General features: G+C 33.5%; 1 protein-coding gene across 17 annotated transcripts in view; it reads right to left on the reverse strand.

Moving 5' to 3' along the window:
* The window catches only part of LOC114324805 (piezo-type mechanosensitive ion channel component), a 369,243-nt gene that overhangs the window by 213,552 nt on the left and 136,313 nt on the right, over positions 1-19,378 (reverse strand). For 13 of the 17 annotated variants that reach the window (XM_028272660.2, XM_028272659.2, XM_028272656.2 and 10 more), the window contains exons 6-7: positions 12,377-12,656; positions 6,043-6,180 (exon numbers count right to left, since the gene is read on the reverse strand). In XM_028272660.2, coding sequence (XP_028128461.1) covers positions 6,043-6,180; positions 12,377-12,656 — 418 coding nt within the window. The remainder of the gene's footprint in view (positions 1-6,042; positions 6,181-12,376; positions 12,657-19,378) is intronic. The other 4 variants (XM_028272670.2, XM_028272668.2, XM_028272666.2 and 1 more) reach the window with 1 other exon arrangement.

A 19,378-nucleotide genomic window follows, 5' to 3' on the forward strand; every position in this document is an offset into this window, starting at 1 on the left:
AAAAAGTTGAGCACTTTAAACAAATTTGAGAGTAAGAAACTCATAAATCGTATAAAAATCTTCAATATGGCGTTCGCTGAATATGTCTATCCTTATTGGTTGCTTAGAAAATTGCAAAATAATTGATAAAATTTATTTAGAATCTTCTTATTACACGGAATGCTGAGACTTCTGGTGCTTAAATCATACCCTAAATTTCAAAGCAATTAGTCAAATAGTTTAAAAGTTATTTAATTTGTTTATCTCAAATAAATTTTTTTTGCAACACTATAAGTCAGAAAATGATGAAATTACAGTAATACTTTGGAGAGTTTAGGAAAGAAGAAAATTTACACTATTAATTTAATTAAAAAAAATGACAAAAAATAATTCTAAATATTGCAAAATTATTTTGCAAGAACATGTGAATTAAAAAAACGGCGGGGGGGGGGGCTAACTTCGTCCCTAATTGTCCTAGGACAATTGTTTTTCTTTCTAAAGGTGTATATAAATTCAGTCTTTCTAAATATGAAAAAATAATTTTCTACGGGTAACGGTTAAAAAGTTATTCTAATTGTTTATAAGTAAGCAAAAAATCGACATGTTTTTGCAAAATAATTTTACACTGTTTAAAATTACTTTTTGTCATTTTTTTAAATTAAGCTAATAGTATGAATGTTCTTCTTTCATAAACTGTTCGAAGTATTACTGTATCCTCATAATTTTCTGACTTATGGTGTTGCAAAAAAAATGAATTTGGGATAAACAAATTAAATAACTTTTAAACTATTTGGCCAATTGCTTTAAGATTTAAAATATAATTTACGCACAAGAAGTCTCAGCATTCCGTGTAATAAGAAGCTTCTAACTTAATTTTTACATAAGTTATGAACATTTATAAAATCTCAAAATTTATGACTTATTTTGCAATTTTCTAAGCAACAGATAAGGATACATAGTCAGCGAACGCCATATTGAAGTTTTTTATATGATTTATGAGTTTCTTATTCTCAAATTTGTTCAGAATGTTTCACTTTTTAGTAATAGACGAAAAAAGCGAAAATTTACCGTTTTTTGATCTTCATTTGTTTATAACTATGTATATCATCAAAATCGGCTGCAGGAAACATATAGGTTAATAATATAGATGCCCATACTGCTCAAAAAATTTGGTTCCGACCGGGAGGGGGATGTGTCCCGACAAAAATCTTATTACTCTGGGCTACGTGGTTACTTATAGCTCGCCGCGATTTGATGGTGGTATTATAGGTTTTTTGGGTCGCTGAATCCAATGGAAGTGGTCTGGAAGCCCAAAGTTTAATTGTTATTAACAAATTATGGTAAACTTAGGTGTTTTTCAGGAATTATTAGAAGCCCTGTAAATAAATTGATAGTGTTAAGGTCTTCTCTTGTGTATTTTTGGTCGCTGAATCGAATGCGACTAGTCGCGATTACCCAAAATATGTTCTTATTTTGTTATTAACAAAATAATTGTTTATTCGCCGAAAAGCTCGAAATGCGCTATCTACAGCAAGTTTGTAGTCTTTTTCATAGTATTTTTATACGCTAAATCGATTGCCACTAGTCGTGATAGCTTAAACCACGTTTCGACTTTGTTTTTAATAAATTATTGCAAAAATATCGTTTCGGGTTCCGTCGAAATTTAGCGTAAACATTTTCAATATGTTGTTCAAGATTGTCAGTTCTATAAAGAGTATTAGAATATTAAAATTTTATTTAATGCCTGCTCTAGCCATAAATATATATCATCTCCTGGTAGGTTATAAAATTAGTCATAGAGATAAAAAGCCACAAGAGACTTGTTGGACATAGATGAGAATAGTCACAAGACACTTGCTGGATGATAGGACCTGGGTGGTCCGAAAAGTACTTAGCCTCTCCGCCCTATGGCGTAACTATCGCAAGAGAAATATACTATCGTATAATACATTCTTGTAGCCATGTCAAAATCTCAGCCAAATCAGACTTTTAGTTTTGTTTTGACCGCATGTGGAAGCAGACGTGTTTGGGGATTTTAGAAAAATGAAAAAAGAGCAATATCTGTCGGTGATTCGATGCTTGTTTTTCGAAGGGAAATCGGGCAGTGAAACTAAAGATCGCTTGAATGCTACTCATCTACAGTACGGTAGGTAACTCCTCTCCTTCGATGGCAACCGACAAAAATTGGTTTAGCGAGTTTCAACATGATCGCACGTCGGTTTTTGATAAGTCACACCCAGGTGCCCCTAAAACTACCATGGAGGATAATGCGAAAGAAATTCACGATCTTATTGGTAGACCGGCGGCTCAAGGTTTTCGAGATAGTCGAGACAGTAGGTATCTCAAAAGGTCGCATGAGTCATATCCTGCATGAAATTTGGGCAAGAGAAAGCTGTCGTTGGAATGGGTGCCGCGTTTTCTCACTCAGACCAACAAGAGAAACTATGAAACCACTTCAGAGCAGTGTCCGAGACTATTTAAGCATAATCCGAAGAAGTTTCTACGTTGCATCATAACCGTTTATGAAACATGGATCCACCGGTACTCACCAGAGACCAAGAAACATTCGATACAGTAGACGTCACTCTGCGAACGTGCTCGAAGGAAGCGAAGACTGTCTTGTCGGCCGAAAAGGTGATGGTCACTGTTTTCTGGGGTTAACAAGGTGTGATCTATATCAGCTTCCTGGAAAAGGGCAAAACGGCCACAGGGCTTTACTATGCCGCATTATTGGGTCGATTCGACGCCGAATGTAGAAAAAACAGCCCCGATTGGGGATGAAGAAAACGCTCTTCCACCATGACAACGCACTGTCTCACACCTCCACCGTCGCCATGGGCTCGAACTTCTATTCCATCCACCGTGTTCTCCAGATTTGACCCTGTTCGACTTCGTTTTGTTTTCAAACTTGAGAAAGCCCATTTTGCAAACTTCGAGAAAACGTTTTTTTCAGATGGGGTAAAGAAGTCGGAACATCGCTGGGTCAAGTGTATGGAGCTAAAAGGAGACTACCTTCAGAAATAAATCAGCAGTTTCCAAAATTTTCGTTTTTTAGGCTAAGTACTTATCGGATCGCTCTAGTAGATTCTGGTCAACAACTAGTTCTCGCTAGAACGGGATTGAATGTTATTCATCAATGCCATCGTCCACCAAGTGTCTTGTGACTATTATAATCATTAATAGTTACAAGACACTTGGTGGTCGATAGCAGATTATGGTCAACAACAACTAGTTCTTACTAGAACAGGAATGAATGCTATACATTAATGCTATCTGCTATATATGTATAATCATTAATAGTAACAAGACACTTGGTGGACGATGGCATATTATGGTCAACAACCACTAGTTCTCGCTAGAACAGAAATGGATGTTATCCATCAATGCTATCAAAATTCCTCAAGCGTTTAACCAAACAATCTTCTCGATCTCCTCTTCATTTACCGATAATTCAAACGTGTATTCTGACAACACAAGTAGTTCCATGTCAATTAGTTTACCAAGTCCATGAGAATAAATGCAAGGAACGACACGCTATTCACTATCGACAACATGCATATTGAAAATGTGGAAAATTTTACGTATCCTGGAAGTGTCATAACAGAAAACGGAGGTACTGAAGACGATATTCGTATGAGGATACGAAAATCTCATGCTCAACCCTGTATGGAGGTCTGGTGAGTAGACTACAAGAACAAAGATCCGAATATTCCAATCAAATGTCATGTCTGTTCTAATCTACAACCTGGAAAGTGACAAAAACCCTTACAGACAAACTGCAGATTTTTTTTTACAAATGTCTACGAAGAATTGTTCGTATTTTCTGGCCAAACATCATCAGAAACGAAGATTTCTACACCTGACCCAACAAAAGAGGGTAGAAAATGAAATAAAGTGTCCAGAAAGTGGGGTTGGATCGGTCACACACTCCGAAAAAATAGTTCCAGTTGCAAAGACTGCCCTAGAGTGGGGGGAAAAAAAAGCCCAGCACAAATTTGGCGAAGATCCATCATGGACGATACTAGTGATGTAAGAAGAGAATATTCTAAAGAGAATATTCTCGAGAACGAGAATATTCTCGGCCAGAAAATTCTCAGCGAGAATATTCTCAGGCAGAAAATTATTTTCGAGAATTTTCAATATTGTTTTTGCCAATTCACCTAGTATATTTTTTGCAAGTAGGCAACACCTACTTGCCGCTCCGCTCATGAAATGCTTTTTCGCTTTCACGCGATTTTAGAACAATCCCCGAAAATCTGAGTAGCCGGGGCTGGGAAATCCCATGAACCGCTAGCTAGGGTGTTTACAGTGTCAGTATTTATTGTTTTGGTGCTATATTAACGTGTAAATCTTTAGAATGGATCGAAGTAAAGCATAATTTACTAAAAAACCTAAAACGCTCACTATACTACTCGCGAAGTCGATCGAAGTTCAGCGAGTACGAGAGTGTAGACAGGTTGTTCATGTGACTTTGCTGCGCCTCGGCCTACTTGCATTCTGTGGCGGTTTTTGAGACCAAGTCAAAGGAACCGAAGTCCTTATCGCCCAGCGTGAATGTGCTCCTCGCGAAGTAGAATGAGTGTGTAGTAACGGGTACTTCGGACTTCGGTAAATTTTTCCGAAGTAACTTCGCGAGAGTGTGGTGCTCGCTTTAAAAGGAATATATGGAATTACTGTAAAATTAAAAGTGTACAAGGTAAAACAAGTACTTTTGCAAATTTTGTGATAGTCAATATTTGAAAAATGCAACAAGAATGACAAAACATTTAGTAAAATGTGTTAAATGTCCGGTGGGAGCGAGACAATCATTTGAAACGGATCAACAGAAACATTCATCAACTGCTTTTCAGCCAACACAGTTGTTAGGTTCGTCCAATGACGGTAAGCATGCCTTCATCCAGTGCATCGACTGAAAGAAGTTTCAGTACTTATGGTTTTATCCACTCCTCTAAAAGAAACCGGCTTACTGGTGAACGGGCTGATAAGGTAACTTTTATTGCTCACAATTTAAAATTGTTATAAGTAGATCAATCCATGACTGAGCTGGCGACTAGTGAAAAACAAAATCCCACAACTTCTCATCAGTACATTGAAATGCAGAATGTAGATGACCAGGATGAGCTAATGATAGAAATAGATTCTGAATCTGAGGCCTCATCTTTTTCAGATTAGCTCACCGTATCCAGTATTTGCTGTTAAGAAAATTTCATTTTTTTTGTCAAATAAATTTTGTTTTCTGTAATTTTTGTATTTTCTTATATATAAAGAACACTGTTGTTTCGTCTCATAATTTTATATATAATTTAATGATTTTTAATACCCTATTTCATCTTTAACAATATCCATAAGCACGTCATAAGGTTCATTCTCAGAAAATTCTCCATATCGAGAATATTCTCGGGAATATTCTCCGATTTTTCATTCTCGAGAATTTTCCAACACTAGACGATACAAGAGGTCAAGGCAGTCCTTGGAATGAGGTGAAGGCCTTAGCGCAAAATAGAACCCGATGGCGCGTTTTCACTGAAGCTCTACACTCCACTTAGGAGTTCAAGAACAGTACATATATAATTAGTAATTCAAAGCCTCATGTGCTCATTGTAAGTATTAATTAAGTTTCTGATTAGTAAAGAAGGTTAAATATTAATAAAACAATACATTTTCAACATTGCTGCACATGTAATTATTGTTATCAGGCATATAAAACATGTGCTTTGTGCGCTAAATAGTGACATAGTAGATTTTGACAAAAGTTGATCAACTAAATTTTGGGTGCGGCCCAAAATATCAACTGTCATCAACACGCCCAACTTCACGCGCAACTTTGTTACATCATTAATTCAATTTCTATAATACTCTATATATTTATTTTTCTGAATATAGTATAGTATGCGAGTTACTGTGAATATGATAGGGTCGTATCCAACTTGGTACCTATACTTTTTGGATATATCAAAGTTGCGCGTGAAGTTAGGCTTATTGATGATAGTTGATCTTTTGGGCCGCACCCCTAAATTTTGTACATTATGATACTTTATGGGAATATGAAGGTCAGTTGCTTACTCGAACTTTACGAGAAGCTTTTTGCCATTTCTGAGCAGCAGTGGGTGTTAAAAGTTTTTGTTTAGACAATCTTGAAGAAACTTTTCTAGATAATCTACTATCCGCACTAGGAAAAGGCACTCCACTCTTCCTTATTGGCTAAAAAAGGGTTAGTAATAAAGTTAGTTAAAGGTATATTTTGCAGCAGTATACCTACTAGTGAATGTATAAATACTCGAAAATAGTTTGGGACCTTTAGAATAAGTATGTGCAGAAATTAAAAAAGAGAAAAAGTATAATAATTAAACGTTTGTTGGGATTGTCTTAGATTAGACTTTACATGAGCATTTTAATATTCATACATTTTATTTTACATATCCTATGTGGTCTAAGCTATTTTATAGCATCTTCCTCATAGTATATTCCATTTTTGAGGTTCGATTAATGCGTTTATAACTTCGTATGACCTTCACTATCAAGTTTTGACCAAACACAAAATTCTTCGTCTTGCTATTATACTAACATTACTATTCTATTAGTTTTTAAGCTCCATTTAATGTTTCTAGTTCCTTGACAATCTTGAAAGAGTACATTTTTACGAACAGGTTCTCTTTCTCTCTCTTCAGTCCTGTCTCTCGGAGGGAGTGTAATGGTTCTTGATGTCGTTTATTGTCCGTCTCCAAAGATCTCATGCATAATGTCATTATGCATTATGATCTCATGATTAAACTCATGCATGGGTTATTCCATGTCAACTCAACACACCTAATTTCCGCCCCTCTTCAGATTTGGTTATAATTTGGAATAATCACAGCGGCTAATAAGAGAAGCAAAAATACGAAATTAAAAATTGTTATCTCAAGCCGTATCCGTAATTTGGTTATGTTAAGTTTTCCAAAAAGTATTATTTTGTATTTTGACAACGACACCCCACTTGGGCGTCGAAACGTTAATAAAATCATTTTTTTTGGTAAAATTGTGGCTTATTCCCCATTGAAAATATGTAGTTGATTAAAAAAATGCCACAAGAAAATAGCTTCAGAACAACATTTTCCAAAAAGGTCCAAAACACAGCGACATTACTTTATTGGAATGGTTGTAGAAGCTGACCTAATTGAGCTAGAATGCTGGGAGAGGTGTCTTTTGCAGCATTTTTAAAGCTCTTTACAGTGATATATACAGCATGATGCTTTGATGCTACGATAAACAAGTTTTTCTCAAACAAAAAAAATATATTTTGATTAAGTTTTTTCCAAAATATACATAATTTAAAATTTTCATAATATTCCTACAAATACATAGTACTGTTGTTAATAACATAAAAATTTTATCATGGGATGGTGATGGGTTCAACATAAAAAAAAATAAATTTCACACATACAGTATGGTGCAAATGAAAGGAATAAATTCGTAATGTCGCAAGTTGGCAACTTGAAGGAAAAATTCAGAAACAGGTCCATTTTTATTTTTAAATTGTAATTTTTTGGCATATGTATCATACTAGTGACGTCATCCATCTGGGCGTGATGACGTAATCGATGATTTTTAAATGAGACTATAGATCGTGTGTTAGCTCAGTTGAAATGTTATTTAATTCTCTGTACAGTAATATAAACAATAACATAATTATTTATACAGGGTGGTAAAAAAGTTTTTTTAAATTAAATTAATTGACAAAAAAGAAGAATGTATGTAGTTCATCTGTTTCTGGCAACAGTCAAATATATTTTAAATTAAATAAATTACATACATTCTTCCTTTTTTGGCAATTAATTTAATTAAAAAAAGTTTTTGCCACCCTGTATAAATAATTATATTATTGTTTACATTACTGAATAGAGAATTGAATAACCTTTCAAATGAGCTAACACACAACCTATAGTCTCATTTAAAAAATCATCGATTACGTCATCGCGCCCAGATGGATAACGTCACTAGTATGATACATATGCCAAAAAATTACAATTTAAAAATAAAAATCGACCAGTTTCGGGATTTTTCCTTAAAGTTGCCAACTTGCGACAATACGAATTTATTCCTTTTATTTGCACTATACTGTATGTGTGAAATTTATTTTTTTTATGTTGAACCCATCACCATCCCATGATAAATTTTTTATATGTTATCAACAACAGTACTATGTATTTGTAGGAATATTATTAAAATTTTAAATAATGTACTTTTTGGAAAAAAAATTAATCAAAATATATTTTTTTTTCGTTTGAGAAAAACTTGTTAATCGTAGCATCATGCTGTATATATCACTGTAAAGAGTTATAAAAATGCTGCAAAATGACACCTCTCCAAGCATTCTAGCTAAATCAGGTCAGCTTGTACAACCATTCCAATAAAGTATTGTCGCGGTGTTTTGGGCCTTTTTGGAAAACTTTACATAACCATTTCTCGGAAACGGCTTGAGATAAAAATTTAAAATTTTGTATTTTTCTTCACCTAATCATCCACTATGAATACCCTAAATTTTAACAAAATCTAAATAGGCCAGTAAAAAAATTAATTCAAAGTGTGTTTGACCTGGAACAGCTCGCATATGTCTTTTGCATATCCCTGTAATTTGGTTGATCCATCTTGTTGGGGATCTTTCTTGTGATCTTCGGTCTTCTACCACCTTTTCTTGGATAATAAGTCTTCCCATGTTTTCTGTGTTTGCTCTCATAACATGTAGATTAATTGCTGGAGATGGATGCTACAGAGCCGTTTGCTGATTGAATTATTTTTCCTGTGGTCGGTCCACGAAACTCGTAACATTCTTCTCCGACACAACATTTCAGTTGCACCTATCTCTCTTCTTTTCGCTTGTCTTAGGGTCCAAGATTCACATCCGTATGTCTATATTGGGAATATTAAGTAGGTGATCAACCTCATTTCTAAAGGTAAATGCTAAAATCGGCAACATAGCTTAGTTAACTATCGTTGTTTAATCGCCGACTGCCAACGGAGGGACTGCATTAGCGTGGGAAGTAGGGACCGTTTGGTACTCATCGGTGCGCAGTATTGCCATTTAGAGGCCGTACATCTAATTTAAAACTAAACATGCTGTATATTACGTCTATGATTTGTTTTTCTTTTGTCCGTTTAGTGGAAAACCACCATTATAGTCGAAAGTAGAATGATTTTTTTAATGGTGGACGCAAAATCTTCGTAATGGTTTTGTTTTTCCAGATCCAGAGTGTGATGTTGTTTCCAAGGTATTTGGTAACGTTAAACCCGACAAATAACAAACCCTTACATGCACAACCACTGATTTTATTTTAAAAGGTTGTCAACAAAAAATCTGCAACAGCGTTCTTCTATTCATGATTTGTCTTATTCTTTCATTTGATACGTGCATCATTCTGGATATACCTGCTGATCTGCATCAAAAATCTATTTCCAGAAAATAGTATACCTATTGTACAACAAGTGAGAAAAAATACATATTTCTCACGAGCGCAAAAGTTGCGTAGTGGCACGAGCCGAGGCAAGAAGCGAGTGCCGCAAATCAAGCGAGGGAGAAATATGTAATTTTCTCATGTGTTGTACACTGTATTTTTTCTATGGATGCGGTTTTGTCAAGAGTTCAAACTTCAATATTAAATAATTTAGGTGCTTCTAGGTATATTATATGCATAAATTGAAATAAAATACATATACATGTAGGTATTTAATATTCTTAAAAATTATACCGGGTGGTGAATAGTAAAACCGGCCATAGCAAACTCAATGTAAAATTCTAAACTGGTGAATTCCTGCTTCCCTAATTATTTTACATCAAAAGTCATGAGAGAATATTTGTAGAGGATTGAAATCTGTATTAAAATCAAAAGTTAAAACTGTTCTACGATTTAAACGCATTCCAAAATTTTGAAAAATATAATACATTTGCCACAATAGGTATGGGTGTAAAAGTTAGGTCACACGTTACTATTTAACTGACAGTGCTCACACCATTGACTGAATAAAAAATCTTTATTAGTAATACTTTCTCCGCAACTGAGGGTATCTTATCAACTGTATTGTTTTTAAACAATAAATGATAAAATAAAAATATTGACAGTTCAAAAATGTGAAAATAATAACTTCATTGTGACACATTACTGCACTGCGTGTGGCCTAATTTTGGGCTGAAAAACTAAAAAATGTATTACATTAGCTTTGTTCGCGCTGGACAAACCGAATGTACCCAGGGGGAGAACGCCTGCGCATTAACAAAATCGAGCGTTCGCGGAGGTCGAATTTTTCCCTCTGAATACTCTCCGGATTTTTAATTCGGTGTTCGCGCAGTACAGAAAAAAGATCCTGAACGTGTCCGGGATACCCTCTCGACGTTCGAGGATTTTGTTTCAGATTTTAAGTTCGCACAGGCGCACAAAATATTTGGGGAAGAATTTCTTGACATTCTGTTCTTCCTCCTTCCAATTCTTAACCTAAAATATTGTTTTGTTAAACAACTTGTAGATGTAGATTCTGGTTTTTAAAGTTTTTAAATTATGTAAAGTTTTGTATCATTTCAATATTCTTCAAACAAATTTAAATATTTTTTATATTAAAGCTTTTTTAGCTGTTTTTGTCAATGTTTTCCATTTAGTATGTTTATAAATAAGTAGGTACCTTTTCTAGTATTATTATCTTATTATTTTTCATTCGATATTCGATAATTATCTGTAATTGTACTCTGTTTTTACTTAATTTCTTCTATCTAGATGAGCTTATAAGTACCTACATATACTTGTGGTTTATTTTTCAGTTTAATTTATGAGTTAAATTAGTCTCTTATTGAATAATGAATCATACACAACACATCAAACTTATTCTGAAACTATTTCTTGTGTCTTGTTATATTTCATTATTTTTGTGGTGTAATAAACCACAACACAATGCCACAACCTATCAAATTCAATATATCAAAATTGGAAATGATTGCTTTACTAAATTATTCCTTCCTTCAGATAATGTTTCACCCCCAGGAAGTTTTAGGTAATTTTTATATCTAAATAACAAGCTGCAATTTCCAAGTAACTCGACAATCTTTTACTCTCTACAAAAATTTAAGCCGGATTTCGGCCTGGAAATACCAAATTATATTGACGAAATAATAAAGACGCTAATCAAATTTCTAACTTCTAAGAAAGGCATTGAATATAAAAAGTTAATCCTTTGCCTGCTGCTGTTATTCTCTTTCTCTTTGTTGGTTTGTTGAAATACAAATTGGTTGCATTTGCATTATTTTTCGTGGAAATTGTTCGTGGAGCGAAAAATCCTGAACATGTCCAGGATAAGTTTACGTTGACGCCTGCAAATTGGAAACTAATCCCGAACTTACTCTGAATGCGTTCGGGTTGTACAGCGCGAACACTGCTATTTTTATAAAATTTCGGAATATGTTTAATTCGTAGAACAATTTTAACAGTTGTTTTCAATACAGATTTCAATCCTCTACAAATAGTTTCTGTCTTTTGATTTAAAATAATTAGGGAAGCAGGAATTCAAGAGTTTAGAATTTTACATTGAGTTTCCTATGTTTTCCAATTCACCACCCGGTATACGTTATTTATTTAAAATTTTAATTAACAGTTATTTTTGAACTGTTTTGAAAAGTAATTCCTGATAAGTTTTGCTTCAACACATTTTGTTTGACAACATTAATTGTGTTTGTATTGTGCATGTTACCATGGAAACGGCGATCATATGTATGGAAAACAGTAGGAGAACCTATGAGAAAAAATATTTCTCACTGTAATGACTCACTGCGTGAGATATTGTTCGTTTTGAATGTATGTAAGTAGTGAGAGAAGTTACACATTGTATAGCATACATAGAAAAAGGAATTTTGCTTCCGTTCTCTTAGTGAGTTGCCAGGTTTAAAAGAGAAAATAATAGTGCACCTATTATGCATGATTCGTTCTCCGATTTCTGTTTCAGTACGTCTATTTCTTTCCATATTTTCCACCAATTATATTTGGAATATGACGAAATTACCGTTCTTCTAAATTTAGTTCATCGTTATCAGCTTTTCCTATGCACATGTATTTCGTTTTGTTGAGTTTACTTTTAGGCCCCATCATCTTCGTATTCTAGTATTAATTGCTTTGTCGTGATAAGTACGGTTTTCGTTTTTTTTAAGAACATTACGGAAGTAATCATATTAATATATCCAGATAGAAAACCAAATGCAAATGGAAAATATACAGATTTTTGTTGACATACCTTGTAATATACAGTTTTTAAACCTTTTTCACGTTAACAGTCTATTTCTGGAAATTATTGAAAATTTAAAATTTATAAGAACATGCATTAACACCGCAACATTCAAATGCTGTTAGTCGTTATAACCAAAATATTCAAAATCGATACGTACCTCCGGTTTTAAGAGTTCGTTACTCTCAAGTACTAATAAGAAAAATAATAAGTAAAGAATTACAGGGTAGACATAAAAAGTAACTTCTCTATGAAAAAAGTACAATAAACTTCTATCGTCACTGTCCATGGTGAGGTTTGTACTCTTATGAATGGTAGATGTGCTATTATTATGACTAATAATTGGCATGGTTATATTGACATTAAGAGTATCGGTAACGTTACTAGGTAGTGTTCCTGATGTTAATGTTGTTGTAACAAAAGGCGCCAAGTCGAAATATCTAAAAGGAATGTTATCAATTAGTAAAAGTAATAACAAAATAAACCAGAATCTTAAATAAGTTATACGTATTTGACAGAAAAAATATTTTTAATTAAAATTGTGGTTTATTTCTATTAAATAAAGTAGTTAATAAAGCAACAGTCTATATGGAAATATTTTAAATATTGAAAAATGAAGCAAAATTACACGGACTGTTTTTTTTAAACGTATGTGTCCCCTACGAGCCTGACAATGATGGACAATAGGCTGATTTTTTTTTGTTTTCAATAATGTCTTTAAGAGCGTAGGCGAAAAATTTCGCACCAATGCTTTTTAAATGCATTAATTTTTTTCGAATCCTGAGAAAACTAATAAACATTTTTGAAAAATTTTAACGCAGAATGCAAGATTATATTATTACCGAGGGCGAAAGTACCGTATAATAAACAAAATGTTTCTTTTGAATGAGATGTTAATTGTTGAAATTAAAAATCACACTGAATTTTCTCTTTTTTTCACCCTTGTAACTTATTTAAATAAACATTACAGAAGTTTTCAGGGACTTTCATTCTGCGTTTAAGTTTTTCAAAAATACTTATTAGTTTTCTCAGGATTCGAAAAAAATGAATGCATTTAAAAATCATTGATTCGAAATTTTCCACCTACGCTCTTAAAGGGTACTCCCCGTTAAGATAGGCAAAATGCTCTCGCTTACAGAACAATTTTTTTCATTATTTTTCGTTCTATATTAATAAAAATTTAACCTTAACCCCCTTCCCCCTCCCCTTACCAACCAAAACGTCATGTTTTCATTTTTACTTTTTTTTTAAGTGGAATAAAATAAATTTACAAAATAAATACGAAACATGTCGAATTTTTATTGACCCGTAGGTTGAGTGTACATAATATCTCAAAATGTATTTTTATTTATTTATTTTTGTTTAAATGCGTGAACTTTATTTTTGGAGTTGGCTGCAGGTCTATTTTTTTGTATTTTGTGTATTTTATCAAAAACTATATCCTTATTTGTTTTCAGATTTTTCCGTAAGGTGCCACCTTGAAAAATCAGAAAAACTGTTTTTATGGGGTTTTCGGGTATTTTCCCAATTTTATAGACTTTAAAATAGACCAAATCAAGGTATTTTTTATAGTTTATACAGGGTGATTCATTAAAAATATCCAATCTCTGAGTTGTAGATTTTAGACCTCAAAATATTAAGATTTAATCCAAATCACTTATATAAAATGTGCCTCGTTACTGAGTTACAGGGTGTTCTATTTAAAAATTTAATAACCATTTTTACCCAGTACTTTAAAACTATTTGACATATCCTTGTCATACTTTGCAGAAAGTGTAGTTGCCGTACACCCTACTAAATTATGATAAACAAACGTTTCTGGCTACTACCAGAGGCGTACGACAGGGGACAGTGCATGGTTTACCCTTTCCAAATTCTACGCCACTGGCGAAATTGCTATTTTAGCACAATATTTTGATTTTCCAATACTTTCTATGTAAATAATATACTCTTCAAATGAAGTAAAAGTCAGACTTACTCTCAATCTTTATTATAACTTCCGACGACCGGTTTCGCTCTTTAAACTTTGTAGAGCATCTTCAGGTCAAAGGTAACAAGTTACAAAATGCTACAAATAAAAACCAGAATTAGCACATTGTCTGGTTGTAAAAGATGCTAAAGATCCATATGATCAAGCCAATGTTGAATAACATACATAAAAGTAGCGAAATAGCATACCAATGCACATGCAAGCATTCATGGGGGTGGTGGTACAAAACTTCCCTCAAACGCGACAACATGCGCAGAAGTATGCTATACATAATCATGCAATCATAACGTGTCGTACTTACATTCGGATACAAGGTGCCATCAACTCAGTTTTCATTATCATGATGTTTCTTTTAAAGTTATGTTAACGGGATATGGTGGAATAGACGGGCGATGCAGCAAAGGTAAACAGATCTATGGGAATTAGGAGTTCTTGAGGGTGATGAGATAGTTGGTGCAAGTTAACCAGCAAATCTATGTCTGTTGTTATGTTTGTGTAAATCAAATTAGTGAATGACTTTTTTACAATTTTAATGTGTGTTGATTTTAAAGATTTTATTTTATTTTATTTTAATTTTATCTATATTTATATGTATTGTTGTGATTTTGATTATTGATATGAGATAATATTTTTATATTTCATTTAATTTAATCAATGCATTAATAATAATCTAATTAATTTACCAGATCACATATCAATATGTTTTCAATCTCAGGGCTTTTTATAAAATTAATTACTTACATACGTGGCTTCTAAGTATTTCTTAATGGTTCCTAATCGGGATAGGAAAGAAAAGAGTAAAATAATAACACATATGGGTTACAATTGTAATCAAAATATTGTTTATTTTATTTAAATGGCAATCACTGCTTAATATTTGCTATATCTTATTTTTCTTAAACATAACATTTACACATGGGAATCTTATTTTCTTTTGATTTCCAATTGAAAGTTTTTATTAACATTTAACTATTATGATTTATTAGCAACAATTCTATTTAAGTTTGATGAAGCTTTTCTGATATTATTGATTATGTTTCTTCAATTTTAAATGTGGTATTTACTACGAAAAACCCATACATTCATGTCCAAACAAATGAGACTGACCTTTTTCTGGTGCACTGAGAATGTCTTCACACAAGACCCGTTTCCTGCTATCCTTGGCTGCAATCCAAACCTCGTCCTGGCTTCCAGTAATGTTCTCCTCTGAAAATAGCTCGTATAGCTCTCGTTTCCTGCTTCTGTCGTGATGCTGTGTTCTACCTTTTTCGAAACTGCAATCAGCTACCGGGAACTCTTGGCTCAAGGAGGTTCTTTTACTCTCAACCTGGCCTACCTCTCGTTCTACGATAGATACTTCACACTCACGGAACTACACAGGCTTTCTCACTCTCCGTACACTACCGTCTACTACTCGACTTCACTTCTCGACAGCTCAAAACATTCTGATCTCTATTTGTCATTCATTCCCCTGCTTTCTAAATATCCCTTCCAGATTCACAAATCAAACTTCCACCACCAACTCTCATTCGCAGTATTCCTCAAAACCAATTTTTAAACTTTCTAAATATGCTTAATGGATTTCAAAGAAAATAGTTAATTCCCATTCTAAAATTACTTTCTACTATATACAAATTTTAATGACCTACTCTCTATTTCCACTTAGTCTTATTTAGCATCGGCTAATGATCGATCCTTCCGCGAACAAACGATAATGGCCTATTATCGATTTCACTTGAGTCTTATTTAATCACTTCTTAAAATTAAATATAACAATTTGTTGTATACAGGTTGTTTTAAATTTATATGCCCGTGGTTGAGAAAATTGAAAATATTTTATATTAAATTGAATTCTGTTTATAATTATCAAAATTTAATTTTCATATCAAATAGAAATATAACAAATCCCCGCCTTGTATTCGATAAAATTTATCTGCTTTTTTAAATAAATTTTCTCGAGGCAAAACCAACTCCCTGTATATTTCCTTACTTTAATCTACGTCTTATATCCTAACTTACTATCTACTTCATGGAATTCTGTATTTTATTCGTGATATTTGTATACATCGTGAATATTATAAATTCCTCGGATCTTTTCCGAGTTCCTGTGCCTCAACTCATAACTATTTATCCCATTTTCATTATTCACGATGTACGGGCCTTCGAAAACAGGCATCAACTTTGCGCAAATGCCCCCAGGAAGATTTGATACTCGTAATGCCCTCACGAGTACTTTTTCACCCTTTTGGAAAGTCACTGGTCTTCTTTTTCTATTTTGTCTTGGTCTGTCGGATCTGTTTCGGTTTTCTCGATATCCCTGTTCATTTTGTCTACCATTATTTCTGTTTTCTTGATTTGAGCGTGTGGTGGTTCTATTCTGGTATTCTCGATTTCTGTCCTCATTCCATTGCCTATTTCTTTGTTCATAATTTCCTCTTCCGTTGTCTCTATTTTCGTTTTCCCTTCTGGGATTAAAATCTCGTCTTGTATAGTCCCTCCTATTTTGATTTCTATCTCTGTACTCTTGTGTTTCTCGGGGCCTGTAATCTTCTCGCGACCTTCTTGATTTTCTTTCTCTTAGACGTGATTCTCTTATTTGTAGGAATTGGCATAAACTATCTATGTCTTTGTAGTTTTGCAATGTGATATGGTCTTCCAGCGTTTCCTCGAAATGTCTTGCAATCAGTTCGACTAATTGTTCCGATGAGTAATTATATTGTAAATGTTTTGCATTATTGTAAATTTGCAAAGCATATGTCCTTTCTGATACACCCATCCTATCATTGTATTTCCCATTTTGCAATTCCTTGTTAATTTCCAATTGTTGGACTTTTCCCCAGAAATAATTCAAAAATTTTTGTTCAAATTGTTGCCAATTGCCGAATTCTTCTTCTTTGCTATCGAACCATAGGCTTGCTTCATATTTGAGATGGTTTCTGATAGTTTCTTTTGCTGTTTCGAAATTTCCGATGTGCTGTATTTTCTTTTTCAGGCTATTTATGAACGGCACTGGGTGTAATCTTCTTACATCCCCGCCAAACCTTATCTTCACGTCATCTGTGCTATGTATAACCATTTCTCTTCTTTCTCCGACATTTTGTTGGGTATTGATTTCCGCAATCTTTCTTTCCACTTCTTCTATGTCTGCTTGAATAGCGTTTTGCAACTTGTTTTCCAAACTTTCCATTTCTTTTTTCTGGCAATTCGTTATCTCCTTTATTTTATTTTGAATTTTCATTTCTTGTTCTTTCATCTCGTTTTTCATTGTTGTTAAACATCCTTTTACTTCCTTTTCTATGCGTTCCTCCATTTTCTTGTTGTTCTCTTCTATTGCTTGTTTCATTTTTTGTTGTGTTTCATCCATTTTTTTATCCAATTTTTGTTGTGTTTCATCCATTTTTTGTTGTGTTTCATCCATTTTCTGTTGTGTTTCATCCATTTTTTGATCCAATTTTTGTTGTGTTTCATCCATTTTTCGTTGTGTTTCCTCCATTTTTTGATCCATTTTTTGTTGTGATTCATCCATTTTTTGATCCACTTTATCCATTTTCTTTGATGTTTCTTCCTGATTTTTATCCATTTTTTGTTCTATTCTTTGTGACTGGAGTTGCATCATTTGTAATAATTTATCTATTCCTGATAATTCTTGCTGTTCTGATGCCATGATTGTCGTGTCTAAAATATCTTCTTGGTCTGAATTATTCTCTTGATTTGAATGTTCTTTTTGTTTTTTGTTGTCTTTGCTTTGGCTTCTTGTCACAGACATTTGTTTTCAAGAAGTACTGTCCCCGCCAAATATGAAATTTTACTAGTATGTTACCAAGACGACTTTTTCTCACCCAAATATTATAAATTGTCAATAAATATATCAAATGTAAATATCGTAAAAATAAAATATTAAATCAGTTATGTAAAATTTGTACCTAAAGAGATCTAAAATTTTATGTTATCAAATGTAAGTATCTCACTTTTTACCACAGGCATATAAATTTTCAAATACCGGCTTTACTCTTTCTATCCTTCAAATTTGCCACTAGAAATACTTAACAATGCTTTCCACGTTGGACGACAGTTGTTGTGATCTTGATTATTGATATGAGATAATATTTTTATATTTCATTTAATTTAATCAATGCATTAATAATAATCTAATTAAAAATGAATAACCATTTTCAATTTCGTTGCAAAACGAAAATACAGCCGAACCATATTCTAGTCCAATCAGAGAGTGCAGCAAGCACCTCTACCGGTTTCGAAACTTATTAGTCTCTCATCAGGAGGCACATATGCTGCTCTCTCTGATCCAACCAAAACAAACCCCCAGCGTGCAGTCCCGGATTGCAACGAACGAAATGGTATAGATGCCCTACCGGCAACTGCTAGCAAAAAGACTAAGTTTTCACTCTAATGGCATATAAAACAACATAATGCTATTCTACATCCCACCAGAATGAAAACAATGGGAACCTTCTCTGGTTACACCTCCGAGGCTTCTACAATTTGCAAGCCATACGGATGCTGAGACAAAGGAAGATGAGGGAATTCTACAATTTACAATTCGCGTCCCATCTGCTCAGCGCGGTAAAGTTCCAACGAGAATGGTTCCCTTCATACTCCAATCAGAGTAAATGTAAATCAAAAATGAATAACCATTTCTGTACCGTGGAGGTAAACAGTCGTAACTCCACTTTTTGCCGAAATGGAGTTAATACCACACTCTTGTTGTCAGATTTTCATAGCATATTGTGGCAAAGAATCGTACATCCAGCGTTGTTAGTTGCCTAGATAAGGCGCTTAGAAACAATAGCAACTCCATTAGTCAGTTGAGGGAAACAGTAGTATATCCATCGTAACTCCATAAATACGTGGGTATATAGATAGTATGCTTTCGTATGCGGTAGTGGTAAACAATAGTAGCTCCATTTTTATATTAAATGGTATTTTGAGTGTGTTAAAACGGAATAATGAAAAACAAGAGTTCTTTATTGTTCCAAACATTGTGATCTGGTTTTTGCATTTTTAAATATGGAATATACTATTTTTGTAATCACTTACGATTTTTATTTCGCATATTATTACCTGTTTAAAGACATAGAGGTAAAAAGTCGTAACTCCGAATATCATAAATATCATACACCAGGTAAATAATTTCTTAACAATACTAATATCCAG

This window comes from Diabrotica virgifera, chromosome 4, assembly GCF_917563875.1.
Source record: "Diabrotica virgifera virgifera chromosome 4, PGI_DIABVI_V3a".
NCBI classification, from domain to species: Eukaryota; Metazoa; Arthropoda; class Insecta; order Coleoptera; family Chrysomelidae; genus Diabrotica; species Diabrotica virgifera.